At 33.4% G+C, this 14,051-nt stretch overlaps 2 protein-coding genes across 2 annotated transcripts in view; one reads left to right on the top strand and one right to left on the bottom strand.

The window, feature by feature from the left end:
• The window catches only part of LOC113230444 (solute carrier organic anion transporter family member 5A1-like), a 68,574-nt gene extending 65,065 nt beyond the window's left edge, over positions 1-3,509 (bottom strand). The window contains exon 1 of the mRNA XM_026464379.1: positions 3,302-3,509. The gene's annotated coding sequence lies outside the window, so the exon portion shown is untranslated. The remainder of the gene's footprint in view (positions 1-3,301) is intronic.
• A 7,869-nt stretch (positions 3,510-11,378) lies between these two features.
• LOC113230033 lies at positions 11,379-11,912 on the top strand. The gene has a single exon (XM_026463762.1). The coding sequence runs from the start codon at positions 11,379-11,381 to the stop codon at positions 11,910-11,912; it is 534 nt and encodes a 177-aa protein (XP_026319547.1).
• The last annotated feature ends 2,139 nt before the right edge of the window (positions 11,913-14,051 follow it).

Raw genomic sequence — 14,051 nt, 5'->3', positions numbered from 1 at the left:
TTCATTCATTTGAGACGCCGAAAGTGAACTTTTACTTTCTGTATGAAAGATAATATTCAACAATAAACAGTTTATGAGGTAAACAGACTTTAGTAAAAAAAAAAGCTTTTACAATTATTACTAAAAAAGAACCTAAACTAGAATTTATCTAAATCTCCAGTAATGAACACCAAAAATCCACTATTAAAAAAGATGTCGAACAGTGGTGCTTGTCGATCACTGGCGCCACAATCTTACTTGTTGTTTAACTATTTGAAGATAGCGCTTCATGACGAGCAGAAATAAATAGACAATACTAATAGACAGCAGGAAGGTCATAGCCTAGAATAGACGAAACGATAAACTTTTTCATAAATAAAAGTGGATAAAGTCACAGACATAAATGGATGAATAAGTGGTTATGGTCGGTAAATGTGTACTATGCTAATTGTATGTGACAGCAGGAGAAGTGGCCAGATGAAAGCGAAACTTATAATTACTTTCATCGGTAGAGCGACAAGTTAAAGTGGAACCGGCGACCTAGTTACAGGACTAGATATCGTTAACGTACAGAATATGACCATTACTGGACGATACTATGACATAAACAATTGAACACGTCGAGTATGCAACCAGAAATAGAGACGAAATAAGGGCCATCCATACCTGGCAACTCATCGGGCAAATGGGCCTTATATCACTTTTAAATATCAACTCTTGTTTGTACTGAAATCACATATTAGAAAGCTGAAATAGTACAGCGCCATCAACTGACCTCTGTGTATGTCTCCGTATATTCCAAAAATATTCTGTATTTATTGTAATAAAGATAATATCTCTAACAATGGGGGGCTGTTCCATTCGGTGGCATGGGAAAAACAGTAAAACATCTAAATACAAAACAAACGGAATCACATTTCATCGGTAATTAAATATTAAATATGTAATTTTTCAATTTTCGTCCATTATAGCAATGCTCAAGTTAAACTGGTCGATTTGAAGTGAAACTATTGACGACACCCGCCAATTGTTTCGAATTCGGGTTGGCCAATCGGAGCGCAGTTGTCACAGTAATGATTTGGCAGAAGAGTTTTCAAATAAATTAAATGACATTTCGCCTCTATTTCTGGTTATATACTCGATGACTGAACACCATGGTTTTTACATTGATTTCACCCGGTTATGCAATTTTCTTATTTCGACACACGACATTTTTTACTTGAGTGAATCAAGAAACAATATATTCATAAACATTATTTAAATCAAAAATTTTAGATGATATTATCTCTTTTCAGATGTCAAAATTCTGATAATTTTAATCTTGGGACGTATAGTGGCTGATTATAATGATGTTTCTAGATAAAAAAAAATTACGCACATATATATATCGTTTAACTGAATTTGTTAATTTCCACATATATTCTGCAACCGTGGCAAAGGGAATAGATTATTAAATATTCTCAGGTTTCTTTTACAAATAACTCTAAATAGACAAAGTAGCGTCTGTACGGGCGTATCTTTACTGGTTTCAGGGTTAACACCCGATAAGGGGGCTATCGCGCAATGTACCAATTGATAGAGCTATGAAATATAACAAGTTTTATTTACACAGCAAACTATGGTACTAAAAATTACAAGCCGACGCAAATAAAATTATTAATAATTGTTAAACTACAAGTGGTTTAAATTACCAATAATTTACACTTTATACAAGACGGTCACATTTCAGAGCCCAAAATATTTTAAATCAGAATCGGAAGCCATGAGAAAGCCAATACACGACATTTTCGTCAACAACTTACACACAACAGAAAATATGGAATAATTTTCTTTAAATTTTGATAACTATTCTGATTGTTCCGTTACAATTTGGCCAACGTTGACTTTGATAACTTTTCGGATTGAATTGTAAGATTTCTTCGAAACAAACGTGTTGTTTATGCAAAACATTATAATGTTGAACGTAAGGCGTCTCAGGGGCGAAGGTCGGACGTCTGGAGGTCGAGAGGAACAGGGTAGAAAAATCAATTCCAATCATCATTCTGAATTTAACAAGAGTTTGAGAGTTTGATGTCACACAAAAACAACATAAATATCTGTTGTTTCTTTTTAAAGGTTTCTATGACTTCGAACTGATTACCTTCACATATATAATATAAATATCATTTCATTTGTGTTTTGTAAAAAAGGCGAAAACGCCATTTCGAAAAATGTTTCAGGGGACCATGTTTTAGTTTTTCACGACTGATTCAAAATATTTACAATCAAATTGTTACAGAATAATTTTATCAAATCAATCACAAATTCTGTTGTTTTAAGTGGGTTATCACTTACAGAAGTACCGGGTAAAGGCGCAACATTTAATATTATTATCTAAATGGTAACATTACCCACCTTATGTAAAACTGTAGATTACCTTGAAGCTGTTGTAAGTATACATTTCCACTATTTTTGTATATAGCATTTTTAACCACGTGATATTTACTGATTTTTCTTGTACATTTTATTATGGACGATATAGCCGAGCTAACAATGAGCTGTTTTTAATAAGTTATCAGAATTATCACTTCGATATAAGACAGCTAATTGCCTATCGTCCATAATAAAAAAAATCTGTAAAAACCACGTGGTAACTATGTTAAAAATGCAATGTCCAAAAATAGTGGAACTGTATACTTACAACAGCTTCAAGGTAATCTACAGTTTTACATAAGGTGGGTAACGCTACCATTTGGATAATAATATTAATGTTGCGCCTTTATTTCGTTACTCGCTCTTCCATACTCTGCAAAACAATTGCACTGTAAAGTTGGTTGTTTAGTGTAGGCGTCCAACAATGATTTTCTATTTGAGTAAGTATCAAAAATACTTGTCCCGGAAGCAACAACCATAGAAATGCTAAGAAAGAAACAATAAGATAACCATCAATCATCGTAGCTTCGTTCGAAATAGAGTTGAATGATATTGGAACTTCGGACTCTACCCAAACAAATATCATTTCATTACAATATTGGGAGACATCGACCACTGATCCCCAGGACTGATATGATAATTTTATTACACCACCTCCAAAACGTCCCAACCGGTTTTGTTTCGAAAAGGAACGCAACTTGATACAAAAATTACGACCTTCACTTCACTTGCTTGAGTTTAAAAACATTGAAACACTGAAAATACTATACAAAGCACTACAAATATAACCACAGAAGGTATTAATAGATTTTGGACATCCCAATGTTGACATAACACGATATAGAAGCATGCAGTAATGACAGAAAATAATAAAATAATCATAGAAAGAATGCTTCAGGGAGTGACTTACGGTAATTTTCGGCGAGGAGATCCTAGACACCGCTGAAATGATCTAATCTGCTAACTATTGGTATAGTTTATTAGTTCTGATTTTGGTTTTCAAACCGGTAGTGGGGCCTCAACACTTCGGGAGCATCACTATATAATGTATCGTGTAGGTGTTGCCGGTAAATTTTGGTTTAAAAGTCACGAGACCGTCACATCGCGTGCAGGCCGGCGGCAGAGTGCCGCAGATCGCAGCCGGCGCTCAGAAGTTGTAAACAAAATCACGAACGAGCCCATGGTGGGGGTCCGCCAAAAAGCCGGATCTCACTGTGGCAACTGATATTATTTCGAAAAATACAGTCCCACGAAATAGAAGCCTTTTCTGTACCTATTAACACTTAAATGATCTACCCGCTAAATTATTTTCAGAAAATTATCCAAAGAAAAGATAAATTATTATTTAGACATTAATGACATATCATTTTGTTTACATTTTACAACATTAAGGATTTCTTATAAAATTTACATGCCATGTTATTTATTAAATATGTTATTTTACTATATTGTTCTTATTTTTTATTAGTATTATGATACGACTAACTGATTAATTACGGACTGGACGATTATGGCATATTACAAATTATTGCATGAAGATTACATAAAAACTAAAAAAAACTTGCGGATCAGAGAGAGTGAAAATTCGTTCTTGTAACGACTTTATAACCTGTGTATCACAAAGAAATAAATAATTTGATTTGAAAAGTTCGACCTGCATCTCTAAGTTTGTCCTAATTTTACCTATATTTGGATCATTTGGTCCTAAAAACATGACAATTAGAAGAACAATGCCGTGAGACAAGCCTTGCCCTTTAATGGAAATTCCAAGAAAATATACGCGTCACGTGTTTTACCAGACCACAAAAAAAAGAAAGCAAAGTCGAACTTTAAAAAATTACAAGTAAATATTATAAATTAATTACAATAATAATGGACTTTATTAAACAATAATAAATTCAAAGACAAAAAATCATTTATTCCATAGGTAAAATTTTGACACCTGAAAACGTCATTTTTGAAGGTACTGCTCGTTCACTACACTGACCTCCCTGAGAAGAACGAGGAAGAAACTCTAGGGATTACTCTTTTCATATAAACTTAAATGCTATGGAATCACACTTTGAATCATAATTGTGTGGAATCCAGACTCATGTTGTCTTTCCATACATCTTTATCTAACACACATTCTTCAATTTTGTAATATGACTTTTCAATTAAAATACTTTTAATGTAAGTTTTAAACTTAGAAAATGATAATATTAACGTTATGGTGTGGTATATATGCTCAGGGATTTTATTATAAAAACGTATACAGTTCCCCATAAAAGAATCGCTTACCTTCATTGACTTACAATTATTACCTTAGTTAAAAAAAATGGTGGTACCATGAGTTTGGACTTAGTTCTTAGGTTAATATCATAGATATCTTCTTTCTTAATGAAGTTATGTATTTAATTTTCGTACTGTAAAATTTCATATTGTAAAAATATTTTGTAAAAACATATGTAGCGTAAATTGTATGTTCTTTGGAAACCTGAACGTTCTTTGGAAAATTAAAATAAGGTATTTAATTCATATTTTTTGTATGTATAAAAAATGGGTACGCGTCACTTGGGTGAAATTCAAATGAACTAATTTTAAAGGATATGTTCTAATCCGATATATATAAACTGTATTTAATATTATTTTTAGTTGGACTAAATTCACTTCCTATAACTTCATTTCATATAATTTTTAATTTAGATTTGAGTAGATAGATGAAATGAAATTTAGATAAACTGGTAATATGTTGACCGAGGCTTATAACTTATGATTGTTATTAAAAATTAGTGTTAGAGTTTAACATAAAATTAAATTTTAGAATTGAAGTTTATATTAAACGTTCGTTATATGTAGTGAATAGTTATATTATACAAGTTTATAAGAAACAAAATTAACAAAAATAGAAGTTAATTATGTCAATTATACGTTATATCAATAATATTTATATGATATACATATTCGTAAAAAAATAGGGTGGTTTGCTATTTGTCGACCGTCATGAAGGAGGAGTTTTAGTCGAAGGGTGCCAACGCTTCCGAGGACTGTTACCAGACGCCCACGTTGCGTCACACGTCGCATCCACACGTGTAAATAAATAGTGTGTTTATCGAGTTCTTAGGTTTTCGCGATTGTTACACATAGGAAATGAAACGGTCCCATGGTCACGGTTGACAACCGTGTCAACGTGGGTTTGTTTGAAAAAATAAATATACGAGATTTAAATCCGGAAAAATACTTTCATTTCCTAAATACTGTGTTATTATATTATGTATTATGCATGCTAGTATAATATGTATGTATTTTTTGGGTCTTTGTAAATTGAAAAATAATAAATTAATTAATTAATTAAAAAAATATTTGATGTAACTGGTCGATGACTTCACATTCTCAATCGGCCGTGACCATGGGCCCGTAGAGCCCAAAACGTTAAAAAATACATATGTACGCGATTTAGATCAGAATAACAGATTACTCGATAAGTAAAAAGATATAATTTATAAACACTTTTTAACTACTTAGTGAAATTATGGTGATACGAGTTACAAAGGCAAGACTTGCCACAGTCACATAGCGTTGATCGTTTTTTGCTCAACTCCGATGTTTTAAAAATAAATTACTGTCGTCTACTTGTGTAATTGTCTTTACTATAATTCATCATCTGTTCGTTCCGCGGCGGTAAGCTCTCAGAATTCATGGACTATTAATTATAGCCCATTTTTCTAAAATATATTTACTAATCGGTGCCGAAATATATAACAATATTTTCTTTATAAGTCCATCTCTCTCGAATTTAGAAATAGAAAATGATGAAATTGAGAAAACAAGATGTGAAAGTTCAAAAAAATTACAGAATGCATCTTTTTGCGATTATTTTTGTTTATGCATAAAGTGTAGTAGTTATTAACTTATGAACGAGAATATTTATATATTTTTTTTATTTTATATTATAAATGTTTATAAATTCATAAATGTTTCGAGTTACGACAGTATTTGAAGAGTCCAGGGAAAGAATCAAACACACTTGAGGTAAATTTTGGTAAAAAAGAATTTTTAATTTGGAGAACGTTAATTATATTGCTGAAAAAGACACGCACAAATAATAAATATAGTCAATGCTGACACAATTGTTTGTAACGCTACGTAATCCATTTTAACTAAAAATATTTATAAATCTTTTTTAATTTTTATTCCATTTAGTCGCAAGCATTTTTATGACTAAAAATAAAAGCTAATTTTTCAGGACATTGAACCTTATTAGCTTTTTTCTGATTTCGCCAAATTACACTCAGCGTTTACCGAACTGGATGGCGGTACTTACTTAAAACGTGTCTCTTCATTTGGTTTACTGTGCGAATCATTATTATATTAAGCACCCCCTAATTATTACTAATGTTACAAACGCTAACTTTCAAGTAACTTGTAAGCCTTCACAAAAAACATGAAGACAATAAATGTTCCCACAAGTATATAATAGAGTTGAAAAATATGTTTACGCCTAGTGGTCATTTCAAATTGAATTTCAAATCTGATGAAAGTCAAGTGATGTTCAAGAGATCAGATTATCGTTTATGTTAGGAAAATATCGGCCTTTGACGCAGTTGTGCTTGTTAATATTAATGCGGAATATAAAACAGACGTTGTGGTTACATAAACAATTTTGTCGTAGTCTCATTCTATGTCGCCTCTATATGGATACCGAACTTTATGAAACTAGATCAATTATGCAGCCACGATAAGTGATAAATCTGATAACGCAAGGTTAACACTTTTATCAACTTATATATAGCGTTATTAAACTTATCACTTATATATATAAAGAGTTTATGTTCTTGAGTTAAGAACAGTTCATTGCATTTCGGCCATTTAGCAGCAGTAGAGTTGCTTGTGAAAGAGTTCGTCCAGCGAAACACTGCCACCTTACCTATTTCTGCTGCCAAGCAGTAATGTGAGCATTACGGCGTTCCGGTTTTGAAGGGTAAGGGTGCTGGTGGAATTGTGACTTGTCAACTTATGTCTCCAAGAACGAGTAAGCAAAAAAAAAGTAAGAACCATGTGGTAACCATGTAAAAATGCTATGTCCAAGAATAGCGGAAATGTATACTTACAACAGCTTCAATGTTCCTGTGTGCGTTTTCTTTTAAAAAGTGTTAAAGCCCCAACAGACTTGATCCGTTTTTTGACATAGCTTTGTTAAGTTTATTGTGACAAAGGTTGTTCGATGATGTTGATTTTCTTACGCGTTCAAGTGCGAAAATAAGCAAATTGTTCGAGTATATTTTATAGAATAATTCCATATTTTAAAGGAAGTTCAAAACACCATTTTAACGACTTAATAATTATTCTTGACATGGCATTGACGCTGAAAATCGATTTAGGTATTTTCGGTGAACCACGAATCTATCACCTAAAACTTTGATATAATAGGTAAAATAATATCTTAGTGGGGATCAAATCCCCACTGCGTTTGAGAAATATACTAATTTACCATCCTTATGCATCCGTTCTAAGATACGCTATACATTTCGCACATTTAGCAACTCATTTGGCATACTGACGCCATTGTTCTTCCTGTAGTGTTATAGAGAATGTACCTGAATTGATTTTTTAAATTTCATTTCAAATTTATTATTTATGACGTGTCTATAAAAAAAAACTGTTTTTTACATATAATATAAATTTAAAATTACTGCCGATTTTTCTTCAAACGTAATTTCAAATTTATGACGTGTCAATAAATGTTTTTTCTGTTTTTTACATATATATAAATTTTAAATTATTGCCGAATTTTCTTCAAACTTAAACACTTGTAATATTACAGATGTCTTAACATACTTATATTTTGCCAAAATTACAATTAGGTACGTAAATGTAGCACCAAGAACGTGTAATAAGTAACAACGCACTCGTGTCATCTAAACATAAGCGTAATTGATGAGTATTTTATACTTGGGATCTCTGCAACAGAAACAACACCTGTATTTTCAATGCTTATATTACGTACACATAATCATGTTTAATGTTTATATCACTCAATAAGAAACACTTACAAAAGCGCATAAGTTAAATTTTAAATTTATAATCTAATTCCGCGCCCATCACCATAGTCGTGAGCTTGGAGGTGAATCTCCATTGTTGACAATTTGTTGCAGCTCACAATCCTGAGCTACTTGAAAAATTTTGCTTTTGGCTACACTCAAGTAATACGGATTCAAACCTCGTAATGTAGAGCCTACAGCTTCTAAAAATACTCCAATAGGATTAGTTTATATAAGGAAATTAGGTAAATGACGAGCCACCATTGAAACTACGCAATACAAGACTGCCTTTTATTGTCGAATGAAGGTTTACAGAAAATACAATATTAATAGATATCCACATATATCCATATATACCAAGGATCAACAGGCTTTTCCTGTGATGTAGATACTGCACCGTAACATTTCCCAACAGTCGTGCAAATTTTTGAACTTACGGCGCTAGTGTATACGCTATTGTCCACGTCTGAATCAAACAGTTGTGACATATCTGGTTTTACGTCCAACTGATCTGTTTCAAACAGTGTATCGCTGTGAATATAAATACTGGCACTTTCGTTTCATCATCAACTTCATCATTGTATTCACAGACATCTTCATAACCTACATCATCATTGGACTCCTGTATAATACCCTTGAAGAATGGCAATATAAAAGACAACTCGTCCGCATATTTGTATTTAAAGTTTCTGTGTCGTGTGTCACTCGGTTTTTTTTCTCTTTTTCTGATTTTACGGCGTAAATTATCTCTTATGTTGACCCACCGAGTCTTACAAGAAAGCGCTGCAAAGAAAAAACTACCTATTTAAAGTTAAAATACCTATTTATTGCTTCCATGTGTTGTTCTTCAATACGTGTCTGTACTAATATTAACCACAGTTAAAAATATAAGTATTATAACAAAAAAACATAATAGATCAAAAACGTATGTGTAATACGCACGCAAAGTTTGATATCATTTAATATGTCACAAATATATATGTATGTATATAAATAAAAATTGTAAAGCCAGAAAACTAACTAAGATTTTTTTTATACATAGCAAAATTAGCCTTATATTGACACATTACCACAGACTCAAAAAAATATAAACACAATCAAAATTATGTCTACTTAAATGGTCACATGTCGAATCGACGTATGGTTATCTTTAACGTACCTACTATGAAATATAGTTATCTTTCTAAGGTTAAAGACATTCCAGTTTAGTTTTGAAGGTTATATTATGCATAAGTGAATAAAATATATTCGGTGTATTATTATTTACAATTAACTATAAAGTTAATAGTAGCTGAATGGTGTCGTGTGTTTGTGACGTGACGAAAGTTCAGAGGAAATTATTTTATATAATTGCATGGTCAAAAGGCATGAAGTAAAGCCATAACAAAACAAAACTGAGTTATTATACGCTGGGAACTCGGACACAATTTTTTTTTTTGTGAAACGTGCCAGCAATCTCCGACATCAGGATCTTTTTGTCAGTTTTACCACTTTCACGCGTGGCATATTTGGAAAAGAAATTATCTAGGCACTTTAGTTTTTTGTAATAAAGTAATTAATCTTTTATTGCAAATCGGTCGCAGTAAATTTGACATTACGTGAACTAACTTAATGTGGACCATCTATACACAGGTACTGAAACTTTTTTTGCCGGCTAGATGTCGCTCTACGTTAAGGAACTAAGAAACTGACAGTGGTAGATATTAGTCCGGTTACATACTAATCAGTCATTTGAGTTTGTTTTAAATATTTTATTTCCAGACTTAGATAGGCCTATTATAATTCACAAATTTAATGAATTTATTTTATTAAAACTTGTAATTATGGCATTTAAGCCGCTAAAGAGTTCTTTTAACAATGATTTCGCCGTTGATCTTTATTAATTTTCAGAACCTAGCTTTACACGCACACATCATACACCCAGTAACATAACAACTATGACGTCATTGTACGGACACTTTGTAGGTAATAACTAGTGTTCTAAAAGTGATCGCAACCGAGTTGTCACAGGTAAAGAAATACCTACTGGCCAACTTGTATTCAGTTGAAAAGCGTGCCGAGAGATTTAGTAGAAACAAAGCTGCAGAGCCATGAACAACGCCGTAAAATTTTCTGCTTATCCGTCTTCTATACGGTAGGTATATCACGGAGGATGTGCGATGGAATTGCAAGATTTAATTCCGCCTTCCACCACTGAGGAACTTCTTTTTAATGAAACCAAGTGACTGGACAAACGAGTCGTGTGTTTAATAAGCGACATGCCTGTCCATGACAGTTTCAGTGCCACTCAGAGCATTATATATCCCAAAGATCTGAGGGGCACTGTCACTGAACCCGTCACTCTTGGCGGCAGAAATAAGTAGCAGCACTTCTCTGGACGAACACTTTCACAAGAAGCTTTACTGTTACTCAGCAAGGGTTGGACGTAGGCTTAGAACAAGTTCTTAAAAGAACTTAAAAGAAGAAGTCTTAAAAAATCAAAGGATTTAATCATTTATTTATTGCATTTAGATAATTTGAAGTCCGCTTACGTAATAGACTCGAACAAAAACTTACAATATTCAATATACATGTTTAATAGTAATAATAGGCATATTAATAAGCGTGCACCCGATGTAATATTTAATGACATACTAGAATTGATACTATGAATCACTAGGTATAATTTGGAAGCCAAGCAATCTATCAAACCATCTTCAGAATTTCTTCGCTCACAATAAAATCTTTCAGTGTACTACGTCAAAATATACATAGTATATACTTAGTAATACCATGGGTTGGTCCATGGTAATACGGACGAATTAGAAGTAATATTAAACGAATTACATTAAAACAATGTCATATGTCTGACTGCAATTTTTGTAATGAAAGGACCGGAATGTAACCATTGATATGGGTAACTATTATCGATTACACACCCAATAAAGGGAGGTGGACCTTTGATACTTTTACGCGAAAGTAATGAATATGTGGTGTTTCACATCGGGGCACCGGCTTTTGCTATACAAAGCTCAGGTTCGGCCCCATATGGAATACTGCTCGCACCTCTGGGCTGGAGCACCCAAGTATCAGCTTGATCCACTTGACTCCATCCAACGTCGGGCTGTTCGAATTGTCGACGACCCTTTGCTTACAGACGGTTTAGAGCCCCTTAGTTTGCGGAGAGATGTTGGCTCTCTATGTGTGTTCTACCGTCTGTATAACGGGGAGTGCTCAGACGAACTCTTTGAGTTGGTGCCTCCGTCACTCTTTTACCACTGCACGACCCGCCGAAGGAGAAGACTCCATCCCCACTTCCTCGATGCTTGGCACGTCACGACCACTCGAGCATCTCGTTCGTTCTTTCCCCGAACCAGTAAGATGTGGAATGGCCTTCCTCCTGAAGTGTTCCCCTTGCGCTATAACATGGAGTTCTTCAAAAGACGTGCAAACAAGGTTCTCCGGAGTCGGCAACGCATGGGTGATGCCTCTGGTATTGCTCGTGTGCATGGGCGACAATGACCACCTCCCATCAAGTGGCTTGTCTGCTCGTTTGCCTACTATCTGGCATAAAAAAAAAAAAAAAAAAAAAAGAATACAGGGAACTTTTCGAAATAAACAAACTAGCAATAAACATAATTTTATAATGTTGTGCCATAGAAGTAATAGCAAATAACCTTGTTATGAAAAAATAAAATGTATATTTCTCCGTACAAAAAAATTAATAATTTTTTATCTCTGAAACTATCAACTTTTTAAGAAATTGTACAAGAATAAAAGTTGTTAGAAATGTTATTATCTACGACATAAAAAAGAATTAGCTCGGTACTCCACAAGTTATTCCTATGTCCAAGAATTATCAGTTATTATTTAATCATGGGAACAAAATTTAGGAATTCAGAGCTGATTTTTTCATATCATAAATAATAACATTCCTGATAACTTTAACTCTTTTATAATTTCTTGAAAAGCTGATTGTTTCAGAGAAAAAAATTTTTAGTTTTTTTTCCTTGGAGAAATAAAACATTTTATTTTTTATCTCGAAATGTAGGAAAATCTAATGTGTGTGGTTTATTTATAATATAGGTCCAATCATTCTGTATCAAGAAAAAAATAATCGATCTGCAGATACTTTCGGCTTTACGAGTAAAAAGGTATCAAAATTTTAGATTTGTTATTTATTTTTTAACACAATATACTAGTTTCTACTTAACTTTCGTGTTACTGTTATAACACTCTCTAAATTACACTAAAATTAATGTTTCTTTAGTCGAAGCTCATGTATTTTGTTAAAAAAGTACATGAAAGAGTTAGCAATTTGCCGCACCTTTACTTACAAAGCCGCAAGTACAAACAGACGGATTATTTTTTTCTACATAGAAAATGATTGGAACTATACTGTAAGTTACCCACGCACATTTTCGTATATTTTGAGATAAAAAATAAAATGTGTATTTCTCCATACAAAAAGAAAATAATTCTTTTTTTCTCCGAAACTATCAACTTTTCAAGAAATTAAGCAAGAATAATAGATGTTAGGAATCTATCATATAAAAAAAAAATTTGCTCGATACTCCACAAGTGATTCCCATGTCCTATAATTATTAATTTGGGCCCACTGTGCGACGTCTTCTAGCAAACCGTGTCAGACGCTATGCCAATTAAGTCACGGTAAAAAACCAACGGACCTCACGAATTTTTCTATTTGTCTTTGTATTAACAATTATAACAAACTAGTGGAGTAATTTCACAAAAATAATTGCATATCAATTCAATAAACATTGAAATCATTCAATCAATTTGCCATACTGCGGAGTCGTCGACGGCCGAACGACCGGCATCAACAGCTGAACGACAGCGCTGACGTCCAATAGGCTAATGTGACAAGTGTGGTATAAATATGATCGGCTCAGCAAATTCCGCATCGTTAAGTGTGGCGACTCCCTAATAAAAGCTAGTAAATTCCATTTCGGTCTATTTTACATCAATCAAAACTGTACCACGCACCAATAAGGTTATTTTTAAAGTCAAATGTGCAGTAAACAGCACATCTAGATTATACACTTTTGTTCGAATATCGCCTTCAGTCCAAGGGAACAAGATCCATCGATGTGCAACTTGATGTGCATGATTTTTATAGATTTGATTGTAATTACTTCTATTGATATTTAATAACCAGGTTATTTGATGTACGATTACACATTAAACTGTGTTAAACCTAAAATAATATATCAACTACACCTATTAAAACTGGTGTCTCAAAGAGAGCTAACTAAGCGAATTTCTTAATTACCTGATTTACCCATTTCTTGTGCAATCCTTTCCCATGCGCCATCTCTTTTGTTATTTTCCATGTACAGTTCATGCTTAGTGTTGTACAAAATGGAGTTCTGTTCGACGAGCTTTATCAGTTTCAAGTCGAGATCAGTGCCAAAAGAAACCGGCGGCATCGTGACGATGTGGCGACGGTGTACTATGCCAGCAGCGCACGGCAACTGGCCGGAAGGCAAGCGAGAAATTCGCCGCGAGATTGTAGCCCCCGTTGGACAGTATAATGTCGCCGCCGCCGCCGGCACTGTCCCATGCACAGAACGACAACGTTCACCGCTTTCTGTGACCCGTAGGTAAACAGTATATATATATATATATATATATACGTGG

The sequence above is a fragment of the Hyposmocoma kahamanoa genome, unplaced genomic scaffold, assembly GCF_003589595.1.
Source record: "Hyposmocoma kahamanoa isolate Upper Pololo Valley unplaced genomic scaffold, ASM358959v1 63, whole genome shotgun sequence".
Lineage (NCBI taxonomy): Eukaryota > Metazoa > Arthropoda > Insecta > Lepidoptera > Cosmopterigidae > Hyposmocoma > Hyposmocoma kahamanoa.
Note: the sequence above shows the minus strand (reverse complement) of the source record. Positions and strands in the feature narration are given on the sequence as shown.

What these genes read in the sequence shown, in the direction of transcription:
- LOC113230033 (XM_026463762.1), top strand. Translation starts at nt 11,379, where the DNA reads ATGTGGTGTTTCACATCGGGGCACCGGCTTTTGCTATACAAAGCTCAG.